The sequence below is a fragment of the Benincasa hispida genome, chromosome 6 (assembly GCF_009727055.1).
Source record: "Benincasa hispida cultivar B227 chromosome 6, ASM972705v1, whole genome shotgun sequence".
NCBI lineage: Eukaryota > Viridiplantae > Streptophyta > Magnoliopsida > Cucurbitales > Cucurbitaceae > Benincasa > Benincasa hispida.
In genome coordinates, this window is record NC_052354.1 from 37,734,489 (window position 1) to 37,751,554 (window position 17,066).

Sequence of the window (17,066 nt, forward strand, 5' to 3'; positions counted from 1 at the left end):
CTCTGTACAGCCGAGCGATATGAGAGCCAATACACAAATGTCATTCTCTGGAAGATAGAGTATGGATGTAGACAACTGAAATCTATAAGTGGATAAGCATTCATGTAAGAAAGCCCTGCACTTTGGAGATGGCTTCCACTTCGCTGATTCTACCCATCAAAGGAGGAAACCTTCCGCCTTCTCAATACCTCTCTTTCCGCCATACTCATCCTTCTGCAACTTTCTCCAGGTAATTTCGGGTTCTTCCTCAAATACCCATTTGCCCAATCGATCTAATTGATGGGGTTTCCCCCCTTTTCCATCTCATGTGATTATGTCGTGTAATTGGGGTTTCTTTTCTTGTTTGTCTTCTTCATACACGATGGATTTCTTTGTAAAATTGGGATGTTGTGTCGAAACTTTCGTATGTTGTTAAAGTCTTTGCTATGATTAGTGATGAATAGAAGCTTCTCTTTCCCCTCTTTTCTTTTTTGGATTGATTGAGTTTTAATTGCTCTGAGATATCTTGGAAACTTCGTGTTCCTTGCTCTGATTATTGGTTAAGCCATTTACATTTTCCATGTTCGGATTTAGTTCGCCATGCTTTGAGAAGTCTTGTGCTTACTTTCATGAGTTGGGAACCTAGCGTAATGCTTCTCTTTGTATATATCTGGTTGTTAAGTTCTTTCTCTGCCTTTTGTTTTGTTTAAGTGGGTAATGGAGCTTCTCTCCTTGCTCATTCATGGCTTCACTAGTCGTCTTTGGAAGGCTTCGTCCACTTGACCAGCTCTAGGCAAAAACAAGGGTTTTGATTCGTCCCGTTGGATAACCATTGGTTTTTTGAGTTTTTCAAAATTAAGCTTCTAAAGACCACTCTACTTGTTTCTTTGTTTTGTTATTCTACCCTCATTTAAAAAACCAAGTCAAGTTTTAAAAACTAAAAAAATGGTAGTTTTTAAAAACTTACTTTTGTTCTGCGAATTAACTAAAAAAAATGGTGAATCTTCTTCGCAGCTTTGTCTTACTGTAATCCTTGCACTTTGTTCATTCCTTCTGTAAAGGGTCCCTTCTTTTCTCTAGCTGGTGGTTATAAATTAAATACAAAGCATGATAGAGAAGGCTCTCCAGAATCTTAAGCTGAACTCCCACGTGTCCTACACTTACCTTGTAGAAAAAGATGGGGACACTCCATCCTTTTCAAGTACAACCCAAGTCGGGAAAATAAAAAGTTATGGAACTTAGCTTAGACCTATACTAGAACCTTTCTTTCTTTCTTTAATTTTATTTTTCTGAGAAAATATGTTAATGACAAAGGCCAAACAAAAAGGGGAGATGAGGAGTTGAGGATTTCCCCCCAAGGACTAAAGCAATACAAAAAGGAGGTCCAATTTGAAGGAAAACACCAGATGGTAGCAAAGAGATGAATGGAGTCCCAAAACTTGTCTGATCTTGAAAACTTCTCTTTGAAGAGCCTTTGATTACTCTCAAACCATAACCTCCAAATATTAGCATAAACACATTTGTCCACAAAACCTTAGCTTTACTTGTGAAGAAACAACCACTCCCCAGCTGAATTATATCCTCACCAATAGAGTCGGGAAAGCACCATTGCAAGCCGAAAGTCTGGAAAAGATTAGCCCAAAGGCTACTAGCAACAACACAGCACCATGTAAGAAGAGTCGCTCGGGGTTTTCCAACCCATCTTTTGTAAACATAGTCTTGGATTCTTTTGTAGCCGATCATAAGTATTTTGATTTGTTTGAATACACACCCACATGAAAACTTTCACCTTTCTCGACACCTTGGCTTTCCAAATGATGTCAACTAGGATCAGGTCAAACGGAGCATGGTTGGGAGAGGACTGGTCATGGGAAATGTTACAACTCTAGTTTTTGAAGTATCATTTAACAAATAGTTAGAAGCAAAGACCTAGAAAGGAACTGGAACAATATTCAATAAATTTGTTTAATTCATTTTCTGTCTTGATCTTTTTATTTTTCTTTTAATTTAATTTAATTTTTCATGAAATAGTATTTTGTCTTGGCTAATTGCTGTATCATTCTTGATAGTTCCTTTCCCTTCCAGGTCGGGTTGGAGTAGGGACCAAGATGTAGGCAGAAGTACTCACAGAACGAGGGGTCAGGCATTTCAAATCTCTAATGTACGCTTCAACTCAAGGCTTGTACATGTTTACTGGCAATATATTTGGTTTGAATATGGTCAAAGATTTTGTAGGTATGTCATTAGAAATTAATTAGGTCCTTTATGGTAACATATATTTAGAGAGATCTTCCCCGCCCCCACCTGGATTTGAAAAGAATCTATATTTCAGCATCTCTTTGATTGAAATGAAATTTGATGAGGTTATCTGTCTGGTTCCTTAGATGTTAAGTGTATTGACAGTTGATATTATCATGGTTCAGTTTCTTCCTATGCTAGTTGTTCGATCTTATGAATTTTATTTACTTTGGAGAATCTGTGATTGACTTCTGGATCCTTTTTCATAAAGCTGCAATGTATTCCTCATTTCCTTAATATAATTTTAATATAGCTGGATAGTATAGTAATAGTGTAGTAACCCCTTCATCATATTTAGCTTGAATGATTTTATTCTTGTTCTCCCAATGAAAGCCACGTTCTAAGTTGTTTATGGGTTTTTGTTCTGCTTCTGCAACAAACATATATCATGGCAATTGTTCAGGTCTCTCCTGGTAAAGATGACTTAATCAAGCAGGTGATTATGGTTGACCCTTTGGAAGCCAAACGTATCGCCGCGAAAGAAATGGAAAAGATCAAAGCAAAAGAGAAGTTCAAGGTAAAGGAAGTGATCATCATCAATGATGCAAAACTTGTTTATAAACCATATGGATAGTTCCCTCAGGATCTTTTGAATACCAAAGTTTTATGACTGCAAATAATGTTGTGGAAACGTGAATGTAGAGAAAACGTCAAATAGAAGCGATTAATGGAGCATGGGCAATGATCGGTCTGACGGCTGGGCTTGTTATCGAAGGACAAACCGGAAAAGGCATTCTGGCACAGGTGAAAAGTTATAGCATCTTGACATTTACTCTAACCTTTTCTTCCTTTCTTTCCTTTAACAAGTTTATATTGGTTTAGTTAAAAATGGGAAGAATATAGTGTAATATTATTCTTCAATCTTATGTATTAAATACAAGGTCTTATATAGAAGAAAAACCAACTATCAATAAAGGAAAAATATTATAGACATAGATGATGAATATACACATAATAAACATCCAATATCAAGAGAAAAATGGACATCCAACACTTCTCTCCCAGCTGGTTTGTAGATGTCATCCATAGCTAGTTTGTTGAGAAGTTTACTTGGCCGAGATGATTGGGGTCTAGTTCCTTTCCGTTTTGAGAATTCATGGCTTCAGGTGCCATCTTCCGTGCATTGGTTGAGGATTGGTGGGCTCCCCATCCTATTTCTGATTGGCCTGACCATGGTTTGATGATGGAGCTGAAAGGTTTAAAGTTCCATATTCGTGATTGGTATTATACTACTCAACAGGAGGCATCCAAAATTCCATCCTTAGTTGAACAACTTAGACATCTGGAAGAATTAGAGGATAGAGGTTTTCTGGACTCAGCTCAAGTATCTAACCGACGATCCCGTTGTGAATAGATTAAAAGTTTAACAGTCCAGGAGCACATTTATTGGCAGTAACGTTCTAAACTTAAATGGCTTATTGAGGGGGATGAAAACACTTGTTTCTTTGATCGCATTGTTGCTGCCCGTTGTCGCAAAGGTACAATTACTGAGATTTCATCCTTAATTGTTATTAGTTTATTGACTAACCAAGACATTAAGACAATTTTTGGGTTGTTATTCATCCTTATTTACAAAGGATAAGAATCTCCGGTTCCTTTTGACCAACGGAAGCTGGAGCCCTATTAGTTCTACCCAAGCTGCTGATCTTGAGCGCCCCTGAGGTGGAGGTTTTTGCTGCTGTCTCATCTCTTGGATCATGTAAATCTCTTGGTCCTGGTGGATTTACTATGGATTTTTTCAAATTTTTCTGGACTACCATTAAAGTTGATATCATGCGTTCGATTCAAGATTTCTTCTCCTCGGGTATTATGAATGCCAAGCTGAGTGAAACATATATTTGCGTCATCCTGAAGAAGATTTAACTCCAAATCTGTCTTTGATTACCGTCCGATTAGTCTACCAGTGTTTTATCTAATTGTTTAAAGACTGTTCTTCCCTCTACTATTGATGATAATCAGCCCGCTTTTGTGACTAATAGACAGATTTTGGATGCCTCCTTGATGGCCAATTAGTTGATTGATGATTGGTCTTTCAAAAATAAGGCTAGGGTGGTCCTTAAGCTTGATTTATAAAAGGCCTTTGATACTATTAATTGGGATTTTCTTGATGTTATGCTTCAGGCAGAAGGCTTTGCTTCTCTTTGGTGTACTTGGATTAGGGGATGCATTTCTTGTGCTAATTATTCCATTATTATTAATGGTTGTCCCAGAGGAAAGATCATTCCCTCCCGTGGTATCAAACAAGGAGATCCCCTCCCTTTTTTTAATTCATTCTTGTGGCTGATTGTCTGAGTCGTCTTTTGGACCACAATTTTAAAAGGGGTCTTATTGCTGCTTATCCTATTGGTAGCTCTTCTTTCTCTATTAGCCGTCTACAGTTTGCTGATGGTACTCTTTTGTTCTCCACAGTAGATCGTTGGCTTTGCAGAATCTATTTGATATTGTTTGCATTTTTGAACGTGCCTCTGGTCTTAAGATTAATTTCTCCAAGAGTGAGCTTCTTGGGATCCATATTGTTGACTCTAATTTCAATTAGTTGGTGAATTCTTTTGGTTGTAAAAGAGGTTTTTGGCCTACTACTTATTTGGGTCTGCCTTTGGGTGGAAACTCAAAGTCTATTAACTTTTGGAACTCGATAGTGGAGAGATTTCAATAGAAACTTCATAATTGGTAGTATGCCTATATTTCTAAGGGTGGCAAACATACTCTTATTCAGGAAACTCTTTTGAGTTTGTCCACATACTATTTATCTTTGTTTCGGGCTCCTACAACTATTTTCTTGAATTTGGATAGGTCGTGGTTTAGGTGATGGTGAATTTATTTCTTTCTGAAATGATTCTTGGCTTAATTGTGCTGAGATTTCTACCGTTTTTCCAAGGCTCTTCTGTCTTACCCATCATCTTGAGGCTAAAATTGCAAATTTTTGGAATCCTTCAACAAATGCTTGTGATTTGCATCTCTACCGCAACCTTAATGATTTGGAGATTATTGAATGGGCTTATTTATCTCATCTTTTATCGGTTGACAGATTTCGTTCCGCTCCTGATTTATGTTCATGGCCTCTTGATTCCTCTTCCATGTTTACTGTTAAATCTCTTATGGTTGATTTGGTTGGAACGACTATCTGTTTTTATTTGATCTTTACTCTGTTATTTGAGAAGGTTCTTATTTGAAGAACCTTCTTCGCCTTTTTAGGGGTTATTACTTGGTAGCTCAATACATGTACGCTTTACCTGCTTATGCATTCATAGCACAAGACTTTACTACTCAAGCCGCACTATAATACCCATCACCAATACATAGCAGGACTCATTATGACAGGGGCTTTTGCTCATGGAGCTATATTTTTTTATTAGAGATTCAATCCAGAATTGAATGAGGATAATGTATTGGCAAGAATGTTAGACCATAAAGAAGCTATCATATCCCATTTAAGTTGGGTCGGTCTTTTTCTGGGGTTCCATACTATGGGGCTTTATGCTCATAACGAGGAAAGTAGATTGAAACTATATATTTCTCTTTGGGAGCTTAGCTGGGGTGTTGTTAACATTGCCGATCGTCTTTAGCAGTGAGTGCCTTATATGTCTCTTTCGCTTGGTGTCTCATGTGTTGACATTATTATGAATCTCCAACCCATTTGTTTGTGCCCTGCACTTTTGCTTATGGATTTTGTATTGTTATTATGGCGGCTTTTGATTATTCTATGCCATGCCCTAATTCTATCTTTGATCTTCTTGCTACTTTATTTGTGGGTCATCCTTTCGGTGGTACTAAAAAGATGATTTTGTTGGCTTTGTTGCGTGCCTTCTTTTGGCTTCTTTAGGGTGAGAGAAATGGTTGTCTTTTTCGTGATTTTTTCTCCTATTTTATTAGATTTTTGGAATTGGTTCCTTTTACCGCTTTTTCTTGGTGAAGCACCCTTTTTACCACTATAGTTTATCCTTTTTAGATGCCAATTGGAAATCTTTCTTGTAATCATCTATGGGTGCTTGGGGTTTTCCCCTTATTTCATTTATCAATGAAATGTTTCTTCATCAAAAAAAAAAAAAAAAAAAAAAAGAGAAATGCCGTTTATGTGCTTTGTTTGTCATGTAGAATTGGATTATAAGTTATAGCGATGACGGCCTTGTTATCACAATAAACTCGTAGAGGTGTTCTTTCAGATACTTTCAGTTCTTCAAGGATCCTGTTAATCTGTGTACCTTCACAAATTCTATGGGTTAAGGCTCTAAATTCTACTACAATGCTACTATTAGGCTATTATAATTTGTTTTTTTTACTACGCCATGTATCTAAATTTTCTCCCACAAATGAACAATAGCCATAAGTAGATCTTCTATCAATAGTACTTCCAGCCCAATCTGACATAGTACACCTCCACATGAAAATGATCATGTTTCTAAAATAATATACCTTTACTTGGAGTCTGTTTTAAAAGGCTTAAGACGGCCTTGAGTCGGTATGAGGCGTAAGCCTCATTTTAAATTAAGAAAACTTAATTAAATCATAAAACATAAAATCTTATATGTTCTTAACATTATAATATTACTTAAACTACTTAACATACTCAAAATTATTCATGGAAGAAAAAGATCTCATCATTATCATTATAGTTATCACTACTAGGATCTTCCCTAAAAAAAATAAATAAAAATCTTTATTTAGGAAAATAAAGAATACATAAAAAAAATGAGTCAAATAAAAACTTTGTGGTCTAGAAAGTAATTATAAAAAGCCAGAAGTTAGGAAAAAAATTTCTCTAAAACTGGACAGTAACTATTAAAGTTTAAAAAAGCTCTTTAAAAAAACCAAAGAAGATAGAAAACCATTTTACTATGAAGATAAAAAGGGAGGGGAAATAATCTAACCTTGGGAGCTTTGACACTGAATCTGGTAGAATTTTCTGGCTGGAAGTGAAAATTGAAGGAAAAGTTGTACCTCCACTGATTCTATTTAGACCACTAACCTCTGTCTTTTAGTGTTGTCTAGTGTGGTTTTTAGTAGTGTTTAGTGTGGTTTTAAATAAGTATTTTGTACAGTTCCATTTCATCCCAAGGTGCAATGTTCAAGATAGATACATGCAAATATCAAAGTTAATTATTTTCGGTGCAGTGGGGCCCAACCCATTTAATTTATCCTTCAAAATTTGAAGGCTTAAGCCTGCCGCCTCACCTTGAGGCGTACGCCCTCCCACGGTTTTTAAAACATTGTTGGGAGTTCTTGTTTCGAAATAAGTGGGTCTAGGTGAGTGCATAAATTGACTCGCCATATTTACTATAAATGCTATATCGGGACATGTGAGAGATAAATAGGTTAATCTACCTACAAAGTCTTTCATATCTGTCTTTGTTCTTTATTTCAAGATCTGCCGCTTGTAATTTCAAATTGGTTCGATAGGATTTTTTTGTTATCCGACAACCAAGTAAACCTGGCTCTTGAAGTAAGTCAATAACATATCTTCTCTTATTAACAAAAACCTCTTTCTTAGATCTTACAAACTCCATCTCTAAAAAATATTTTAAAGCTCCCAAGCCTTTGATTTAAAACTCACTTGCAAGCTTGTTCTCAAGGTCAACCAAATCTTCTCCATCATTTCCGGTGAGAATAGTGTCATCAATATAGACAATTAAAATAGCAGTTTTATTACTCTTAGAGTGTTTATAGAAGATTGTATGGTTTGATTGACTTTGTTGGTAATTATAACTAGTGATTGCTTTTCCAAAGCGTTCGAACTAGTCTATTAGAGACTATTTGAGGTCATATGATGATTTCTTTAATCCACAAGTTTTGATGAAGAAGCCAATCCAAATGAGCTGCAAGAGACGAACTTTAATGAAGTTGGTTTTTGCTACCAGAGCAAAAGTCTTCGAATAATGAATTCCATACATTTGAGTAAAGCCTTTAGCTACTAATATGACATTGTACCTTTCAACACTATTGTCAACATTACACTTCATTTTAAACACCTATTTGCACCCCACGGTTTTCTTATCCTATGATAAGTTTGTTATTTTCCAAGTACCACTCTGTCTTAGAGCATTCATTTCCTCCATAACTGTCAGTTTCCGATTTGGATCATCTAGGGCTTCTTGTGTATTCCTTAGAACAAATAAATAATTTATCCTATCTTATAAAAAAAATAAGTTGTTTATCCTAGATGTGAAGATTCTATGACTATTTGATAGTTTTTCATATGAGATTGTAATTTGCAATGAGATTTTTGGTACAAGTTCTAGTACCTTTCCTAATAGCAATCAGAATATCAAGATCAAAGATAATAGGTAAGGTATTTTGAACATTTAAGAGATTAGGTTGGGGATAGAAGAAGGATTATCTAACCTTTCATCATCGAGAATTGGATAGGGGTTTTGAGGCCTCCCATTATGTGAGTATATGAAAGAAAGTGTTAGGTACTTGAGCACCTTGGAGAACCACACCTCAAAAGCTAGCTATTGGAGTGGGAGAACCAAGCCCCTTAAGTACCACATTAGTCATCCCATTCTAACCAATGTGGGACAAAGGCATCCCATACTACCTTGGTTCCTAACAATACCCCATTCCTGGAAGGTTGATGTCCCGGTGGCTACTCTGGCGGTACTTCACTCGGCCATACCCAGTTAGAACCCTCCGCCGGTTCCACTTTGGAATGTCAGCAACTGGCTTTGATACTTGTTAAAAATTAAAGAATAGAGAAGAGAAGAACACAAGGTTACGTGGAAACCTTAGTACAGGGAGAAAAACCACGATATAAGGACTTTTCTTATTCTGTTTTAAATCTGATACATTGAACACACAGGGACACACTATATAAATAGACACTAGGAAACCCTATGGGTCTTACACAATTACATAAATGTCCCTAGGTTAATAACCCTATTTTCAACACTTCCCCTCAAGTTGGAGCATAAATATCGACAAGGCCCAACTTGCTTACACAATAATTAAAATTTTGTCTCAGTAATCCTTTTGTAAGAACATCAGCAACTTGTTGGTTTGAAGGAATATAAGGAATGCATATGTTTCCACTGTCCAACCTCTCCTTAATGTAGTGTCTGTCTATCTCTATGTGTTTAGTTCTGTCATGTTGAACTGGGTTGTTTGCAATACTGATGGCAGCTTTGTTATCACAAAACAATTTCATTGGAAGCTCATTATCTTGCTGGAGATCTGATAATACTTTCTTCAACCAGATTTCTTCACAAATCCCTAGACTCATGGCCCGATACTCAGCGTCAGCACTATTTCTAGCAACAACTCCTTGTTTTTTACTTCTCCAGGTGACTAGATTTCCCCAGACAAACGTACAATACCCAGACATAGATTTTCTATCAACAACAGACACTGCCCAGTCAGAATCAATGTAAGCTTCAATAAATCGTTTATCGGTTTTCCTGAACATTAGGCCTTTACCAGGAGTTCCTTTCAGATACCGAAGAATACGTTCAACTGCTATCATATGATCTTCACAAGGAGCTTGCATAAACTGACTCACAGCACTTACTGCATAAAAGATATGGTCTTGTGTGAGAAAAGTATATCAACTTCCCAACTCACCGCTGATACCTTTCTTTATTGACAGGAATTCTATCATTCTTATCACCGAGTTTCGCATTGTATTCTACTGGTGTGTCAACAGGTTTACACCTAGTCATACTTGTTTCTTTTAGCAAGTCTAGAGTATATTTTCGTTGAGAAACTGATATACCCTCTTTTGAGCGAGCCACTTCCATTCCCAGAAAGTATCTTAGCTTCTCGAGGTCTTTAATTTCAAACTCTCTAGCCATCTCTGTTTTTAGTCTTGTGACCTCTACATCATCATCTCCAGATAAAACAATGTCATCAACGTAAACAATAAGAACAACTATCTTCCCTGATGTTGATCTTTTTATAAACAGATTGTGATCAGAATGCCCTTGAACATACCCTTGTGCTTTCACAAACGTTGTGAACCTGTCAAACCAGGCCCTTGGAGATTGTTTCAATCCGTATAGCAACTTCCGCAATCTACACACCTTATTTTTTAATTGACTCTCGAACCTAGGAGGGGGACTCATATAGACTTTCTCCTCAAGTTCCCCATTCAAAAACGCATTTTCAACATCAAGTTGGTGTAGAGGCCAATCTTTATTCACAGCAACTGACAAAAGTACTCGGATCGTGTTAAGTTTTGCCACAGGTGAAATAGTCAGAATAATCTACTCCATAGGTTTGAGTAAAGCCTCTTGCAACGAGTCTAGCCTTGTACCGGTCAATTGTCCCATCTGACTTGTACTTTATAGTACATTTACATCCAACTGTCTTGTGTCCTTCAGGCAAAGTCACCGGTTCTCAGGTTCTATTCTTTTCCAGAGCTCTTATTTCTTTCATAACAGCAGGTCGTCATTCTGGTTTTTTCATTGCAACACTTATGTTATCTGGAACCACCTCAGTGTCCAAGCTAGTAGTAAATGCCTTGAACTCGGATGCTAAATTACTATACGTCATGTAACTATGAATAGGGTATTTAGTACATGAATGAGTACCTTTCCTCAGGGCTATGGGAAGATCAAGTGATGCATCACGTTCTTTCACCTCTCTAGGCTCCTCACCACGATTGACCATCTGTGTATCAGAAACTTCAGTAGTATCTTCCATATCATCACTAGCAAGGATCATTTCATCCTCTGCAGTTTCCCCTTCTATCACTCTTTTAGTATTACTGCTTCCTTCCCCCTTGTCTTGCCTGCCTTCATCAGTCTCCATACATATATCAACATCATTAGGAATATACGTACTTGGACCTGATGGTGGGTCTGACTCCTGCACTGGAGTCGGCAGTTCTGGTTCAACAGGCGACACTGCTTCCTTCCTGAGATTCTTCTTGTAGTAAGTTTTCCAAGGAATTTGATTGGTAGGAAGGACCAGACCATCATGCTCAGGACTAGGATTAGACAAGGTTTGAATGGATGTTGACTCTAAAGGAATAGCATAAGATGACCGGTTAGTCTCCTCATTTATGTTCTCCCCTTGAATATGACTAACTGGGAAAAACGATTGATCCTTGAGAAAGGTGACATCCATGGAGACATAGTACTTTCTAGATGACGGGTGATAGCATTTATATCCACGTTGATGGAGTGGTATCCAACAAAGACACACTTCTGAGTACGAGGAGTAAATTTCGTACGGTTTGGACCATGGGAGTGAACAAAAGCAACACAACCAAAAACCCGAAGAGAAACATCAGAAATCAATCGTGTAGTAGGAAAGGACTCTTTAAATAATTCTAAAGGGGTATGAAGATTAAGAGTACGGGATGACATTCGATTAATGAGATGAGCAGCAGTGAGAACTGCATCTCCCCAGAGGTATGACGGAAGATTGGCGGATAACATAAGAGACCGGGCTACCTCAACCAGATGCCGATTTTTACGCTCAGCTACTCCATTTTATTGCCGAGTGTAAGCACACGAGCTCTGGTAAACAATACGTTTAGAAACAAGAAACTCTCTGAAAGAGGTATTAAAAAATTCTCGTCCATTATCACTTCTTAAAATCCCAATCTTTGTTTGAAATTGAGTTTCAACAGTTGTGTAAAATTGTTGGAAAACAAATGACACTTCAGATTTATCAGTAAGAAGGAAAATCCAGGTGAGACGGGTGTGATCATCTATAAACGTGACAAACTACCGTTTACCAATGGAAGTAGTATCCGGTGAGGGACCCCATACATCACTATGAACAAGAGAGAATGGACTCGAGGGTTTGTAAGGCTGAGAACGAAAAGAAACCCGATGTTGCTTGACACGAATACACACATCACAATTAAAAGAAGTACTAGCATTATGAAATAAATGAGGAAATAAATACTTCATATATTGAAAATTCGGATGTCCTAAGCGAAAATGCCATAACATAACATCATGTTCAGAAACAGAGAAATTTAAAGACATAAACCCAGATTGGTGATCATTCCTAAAGGAAGCTTCGTCAGAAAGGAAGTATAGTCCCCTATCGTGCCGAGCAGTGCCAATCGTCATCCCCGATTTCAGATCCTGAAACAAAATGGTATCTGGTGAGAAAATCGCCTCACACTTCAAATCTCTTGTTATTTTATTGCTAGATAACAAATTATATGATATTTTAGGCACATGTAAGGTATCACGTAGGATTAAACTATTAAACGGAGAGATATTGCCCTTTCTTGCAACGGGGGCAAATGACCCGTCTGCAATTCGAATACGCTCATTATCAGCACTTGGATTATATGACATAAATAGCTCTGAGGAACTTGTAAGGTGATCATTAGCCCCTGAATCCACAATCCATGGTTTTTTACCATTTATACTAATAAGGCCAAAATAAGGGAAATTACCTAACTGTGCAATTGTACTCACCCCAACTGTACTCGAGCTATGTTTACTGTCACCAGAAGATTGCTTCTGAGTTGGTTCATCTACTGAGTCACTTACTAGGGCACGACTAGGATTAGATTTGTCTAGAGACTGTCGTCGCCTGTTATTTGGGGGCTTCCCGTGTAATTTCCAACATTGGTCCTTTGTATGCCACAACTTCTTATAGTGTTCACAAACAGGTGGAGATTTTTTATCACCATCAGTACCTGAAGGCTTGGCGACAAAGGCGACTGCATCAGTAGTAGAAATGGTATTATTCATGGCACATGACCAATCTTCTTCTAGCCGTACTTCATAACAGACTTCTCTAAGTGAAGGAGTCGGGCGCTGGCCCAATATCCGACTACAGACACCCTCAAACTTTGGGTTTAATCCAGTCAAAAACACATAAACACGATCTGCTTCCTCAATCTTCAAATATTGGGCTCCATCCTGTGGACAATTCCAGACAATCTCTCTACACAAGTCCATTTCCTGCCATAGCATTAACAGTTTGTTAAAATAAGAAGTAACATCCATGGACCCTTGTTTGCACTCATGGACCTGTTTATGGAGTGTATATAGCCGAGAGGCATTCTATCTTTTAGAATATAGATCTTGCGCTGCCTCCTAGATATCCTTGGCTGTTGCAGCATACAGTAGTGGTCTTCCTGTCTGGGGTTCCATACTATTCACCAAAACAGACCGTAACAACGAATCTTCCCCTTTCCAAATTCGTTCTTGTGGATCACTTGGTGCCAACTTTGGAATTTCCTCTGTCAAATATCCAAACTTGTGACACCCTTCCAAGGCCATCCGGATTGATTGGGACCAGGAAAAATAGTTCTGGCCATTTGATTTTTCCCCTACGATAAATCCTGCAAAATTACCCATCGAACCAAATAAGTAGGAAACATTAGGCATAATAGGCAATGAGTTTATTGGATTTTCTGAATAAACTGGTTGAGGATTTGCGCCGAACATCATATCCAAATCAGAAATCTGCTGTTGTAGGTAAGCCAACCGTTGCATCGTCCGGATAACGAGTTGAACTACAAGTGGTTGGAACAGGTGCTGGTTGCTTAAGCTGGTCAAAACCTCTTCTGTTGACCATAGAAGGACCATCGGGTTAGGCTGTGAAGGAAGAGCTTGGGTCGGTCTGGTCAGGTCGGGCTGTGAAGGAATCACACGAGTCGTATTCGGGTTGTTCTGGTTAGGTCGGGCTGTGAAGGAATCACGCGGGTCGTACTTGGGTCGGGCTGGTCGGGATTGTTAGACAACGGCGCAGAAACTTGGGTTTGCTCCAGACCGGCACCAAACCTGTTCAGATCGAACCGATAACCATACTCCTCGCGTCCGATGCTCCCGATTCTTCCTCGATTGTGATAGCTTTGGTCGAAGGTCATCTGTTCTTCGCGGCCAACCTGCTCTTCGCGTCCAAGGCTGCTGAATCTGCCCTGATCATGACAGCTCCGATTGTAGGTCGTCTGTTCTTTGCGGCCTCAGCTTGTTTCTGCGTGGAGAGACCCGATCGGCGCAATCTGACGTGATGGTTCCCATTGATGCCGACTTTCTGATGATTGCAACTAGATAGCAGAAATTAACTCTGGTAGTACATCCTGAAAACATTCTTTTACAGCTTCTCGGATCGCCGTTTTCATGTCAAAATTCGAAGATCCATCAACAGAAGAAGATTGGGGTTGATTCTCTTCCATAACAGCTAGGGTTTCGTCACCACGCTCTAATACCATGTTAAAAATTAAAGAATAGAGAAGAGAAGAACACAAGGTTACGTAGAAACCCTAGTACATGGAGAAAAATCACGATATAAGACTTTTCATATTCTGTTTTAAATCCGATACATTGAACACACAGGGACACACTCTATAAATAGACAGTAGGAAACCCTAGGGGTCTTACACAATTACATAAATGCCCTTAGGTTAATAACTCTATTTTCAACAAGACTATTGTTAGGTACTTGCACCTTGAGAACCACACCTCAAAAGCTAGCTATTGGGGTGGGAGAGTCAAGCCACTTAAGTACGGTCATGCCATTCTAACCAATGTGGGACAAAGACATCTCATACTACCTTGGTTCCTAATAGAAAGAAGGGTAAGAAAGGAATTACTCGAGCAGAAAGGGAGGTGGGGACCAACTGACCGTTTGATCGTTGTGGGATAGTGTACGGTGAAATGGAGGGGACCAGTTGAAAGGGTTTTTGTAGGGTTTGGGAATTAATGTGAGCGGGAATGTTTTTGGGAGCAAAAGCTCATCGAAGGAGAGGGGACTCTCTCGAATAGCCGAGTGGTTCTTCTTTACATTCTTGCATTTTGTCTTTCTTGTTCTTGTTGTTATCTTGTGAATGTAATATCCTTAGACTCCTAGGATATTTGTTGATAATAATACTATCATACAGGGGAGGCTGTGATATCCTGTTTTGGTGGTGTTTGTGTGTTTTGTTGGGTGTATGTGTGTATTTTCTGTGTAGGGACTTGGATACCAAATAGGAACTTCCAGCATCTTTTATCAGATTTTCAAATTGGTTTTGTGTAGAATCAACTCTCTGGTCGGTTCCTTTAATTGACTGCGCTTCTACTATAAAACTTTAAATTAGGAATTTGACTTGGAGGGTTAGTTTGTAGTATTTCTCCATTTGAATGAGAAATTTCTATACTTGACATTGGAGGACTTAGGATAGACATGTCACAATGACTAACATAAGGAAAGGGTTGAGATATTTCTAAAAAATGTCTTCTAAATTTAACTTGTTCCCTGAGGAATTTGACTTGGAGGGTTAGTTTGTAGTATTTCTCCATTTGAATGAGAAATTTCTATACTTGACATTGGAGGACTTAGGATAGACACTGTCTCTTATACACATCTAGATGTGTATAAGAGACAGACATTGGAGGACTTAGGATAGACATGTCACAATGACTAACATAAGGAAAGGGTTGAGATATTTCTAAAAAATGTCTTCTAAATTTAACTTGTTCCCTGAAGAGAATTTTGGGTAAAATATGATTTTTTTTTTTTTTAAAAGACATGCCCATACTCACATAATTTTTTGTTCTCTTCGGGGCAATACAGTTTTAACCCTTTTGATTTGTAGGCTTGAAGCATAATTAAAAAAATGCACTTTGTATTTCTATGATCAAAATTTTGATTAAAAAAAAAAAACTAGGTATGTGAACGGTTGGATTTCCTTTCTCTCTTGTAATACGGATGTTTATTATTTGTATATTCAACATTTATATCTGTAAGATTTTTCTCACAGAAGAAGACCTTACTTATATTTGATTGATAGATATAGAAGAATAATATTACACTATTTTCTTTTCAATTTTAACTTGATCATAGAATGAGATGCGATGCAATGACCTACATCTATATAGCTCAGTAGTCCAATATTGTTGTACATAAGCTTACATGTTCTTTCCTGTAGAAGTTTCCAGTAAACAAGCTTTAGTTTTTATAAACAAAGAAAAACTAAAATTAAAAATGTAACAATATAGTTTATAGATATGTGAGATGCGATGACCGACATTACAGTTTCTTCACTTATTTTCCAGTTGGGTGGCTACTTCAGCACCGTTATCAACTTCTTCATAGGGTAGGGACATCTTCAAGAGGGAAAAGAGAAGTTTGAATGAAAGTCTTTAAAACATGTTCAAGCAAGTTTTATTGCTTGTTTGTTGTAAAAAATAAGAAAAAGAAGAAAAAAAAGAAGAATATTAAGAGCCTTAAAAAACTGGTGTTGAAGATATTTTGTTGGGCTGATTCTTCTCATTTGAATTCTTCACATTTCATATTAAAAATTTGTGATTTAATTGTGAAGGCAGTGGCATGAAGCACAGCTTATTTAGATGGTCTTTGGTTTGGAAGATATATTGGCAATGCAATCAAATGTATAACCATCTGCCTTTTAAAACTTTAACATCAAGCTTTCATGTCGAGTGAGAGAAGAAAAACCATAGTTCAGTAGATGGGGTTCTATTGTTCCTTTATAATAAGGGGTTTCTACCTAGAAGCCTTAAAAAATGCTCCATATTTTGTCTTAAAATTTGATTTTTTTTAAAGGTGACTTTTAGTATTAATTGTAGACAATTATACATTTTTTATTTATTTATATTTGATTTTTATATTTAAATATTTAAGAGAGAGATTACATTTTTTTATGGAGTGAGAATATGAATTTAATATATATATTTTTTTCTATTTTCAATTGGAGAGAGAAAATGTATTATTTTATTTTTCATTTCACGGGTACTTTGATTTTTAATATTATGTTATGTATATCTTTGTTTGTTTTGAGTATTATTCTATAATATGTTCTATTGTTATTCTCTGATGGTATGATATGTATGTCAATATACCTTGGAGCACATACAAATAGATTAATACAATTCTCA

General features: G+C 37.3%; 1 protein-coding gene across 1 annotated transcript; it reads left to right on the top strand.

Moving 5' to 3' along the window:
• On the top strand, positions 1–16,519 carry LOC120079625. The gene is made up of 5 exons (XM_039033886.1): positions 1–229; positions 2,065–2,140; positions 2,681–2,794; positions 2,920–3,021; positions 16,227–16,519. The coding sequence occupies exons 1-5, from the start codon at positions 129–131 to the stop codon at positions 16,269–16,271; spliced, it is 438 nt and encodes a 145-aa protein (XP_038889814.1). The 5' UTR covers positions 1–128; the 3' UTR covers positions 16,272–16,519.
• The last annotated feature ends 547 nt before the right edge of the window (positions 16,520–17,066 follow it).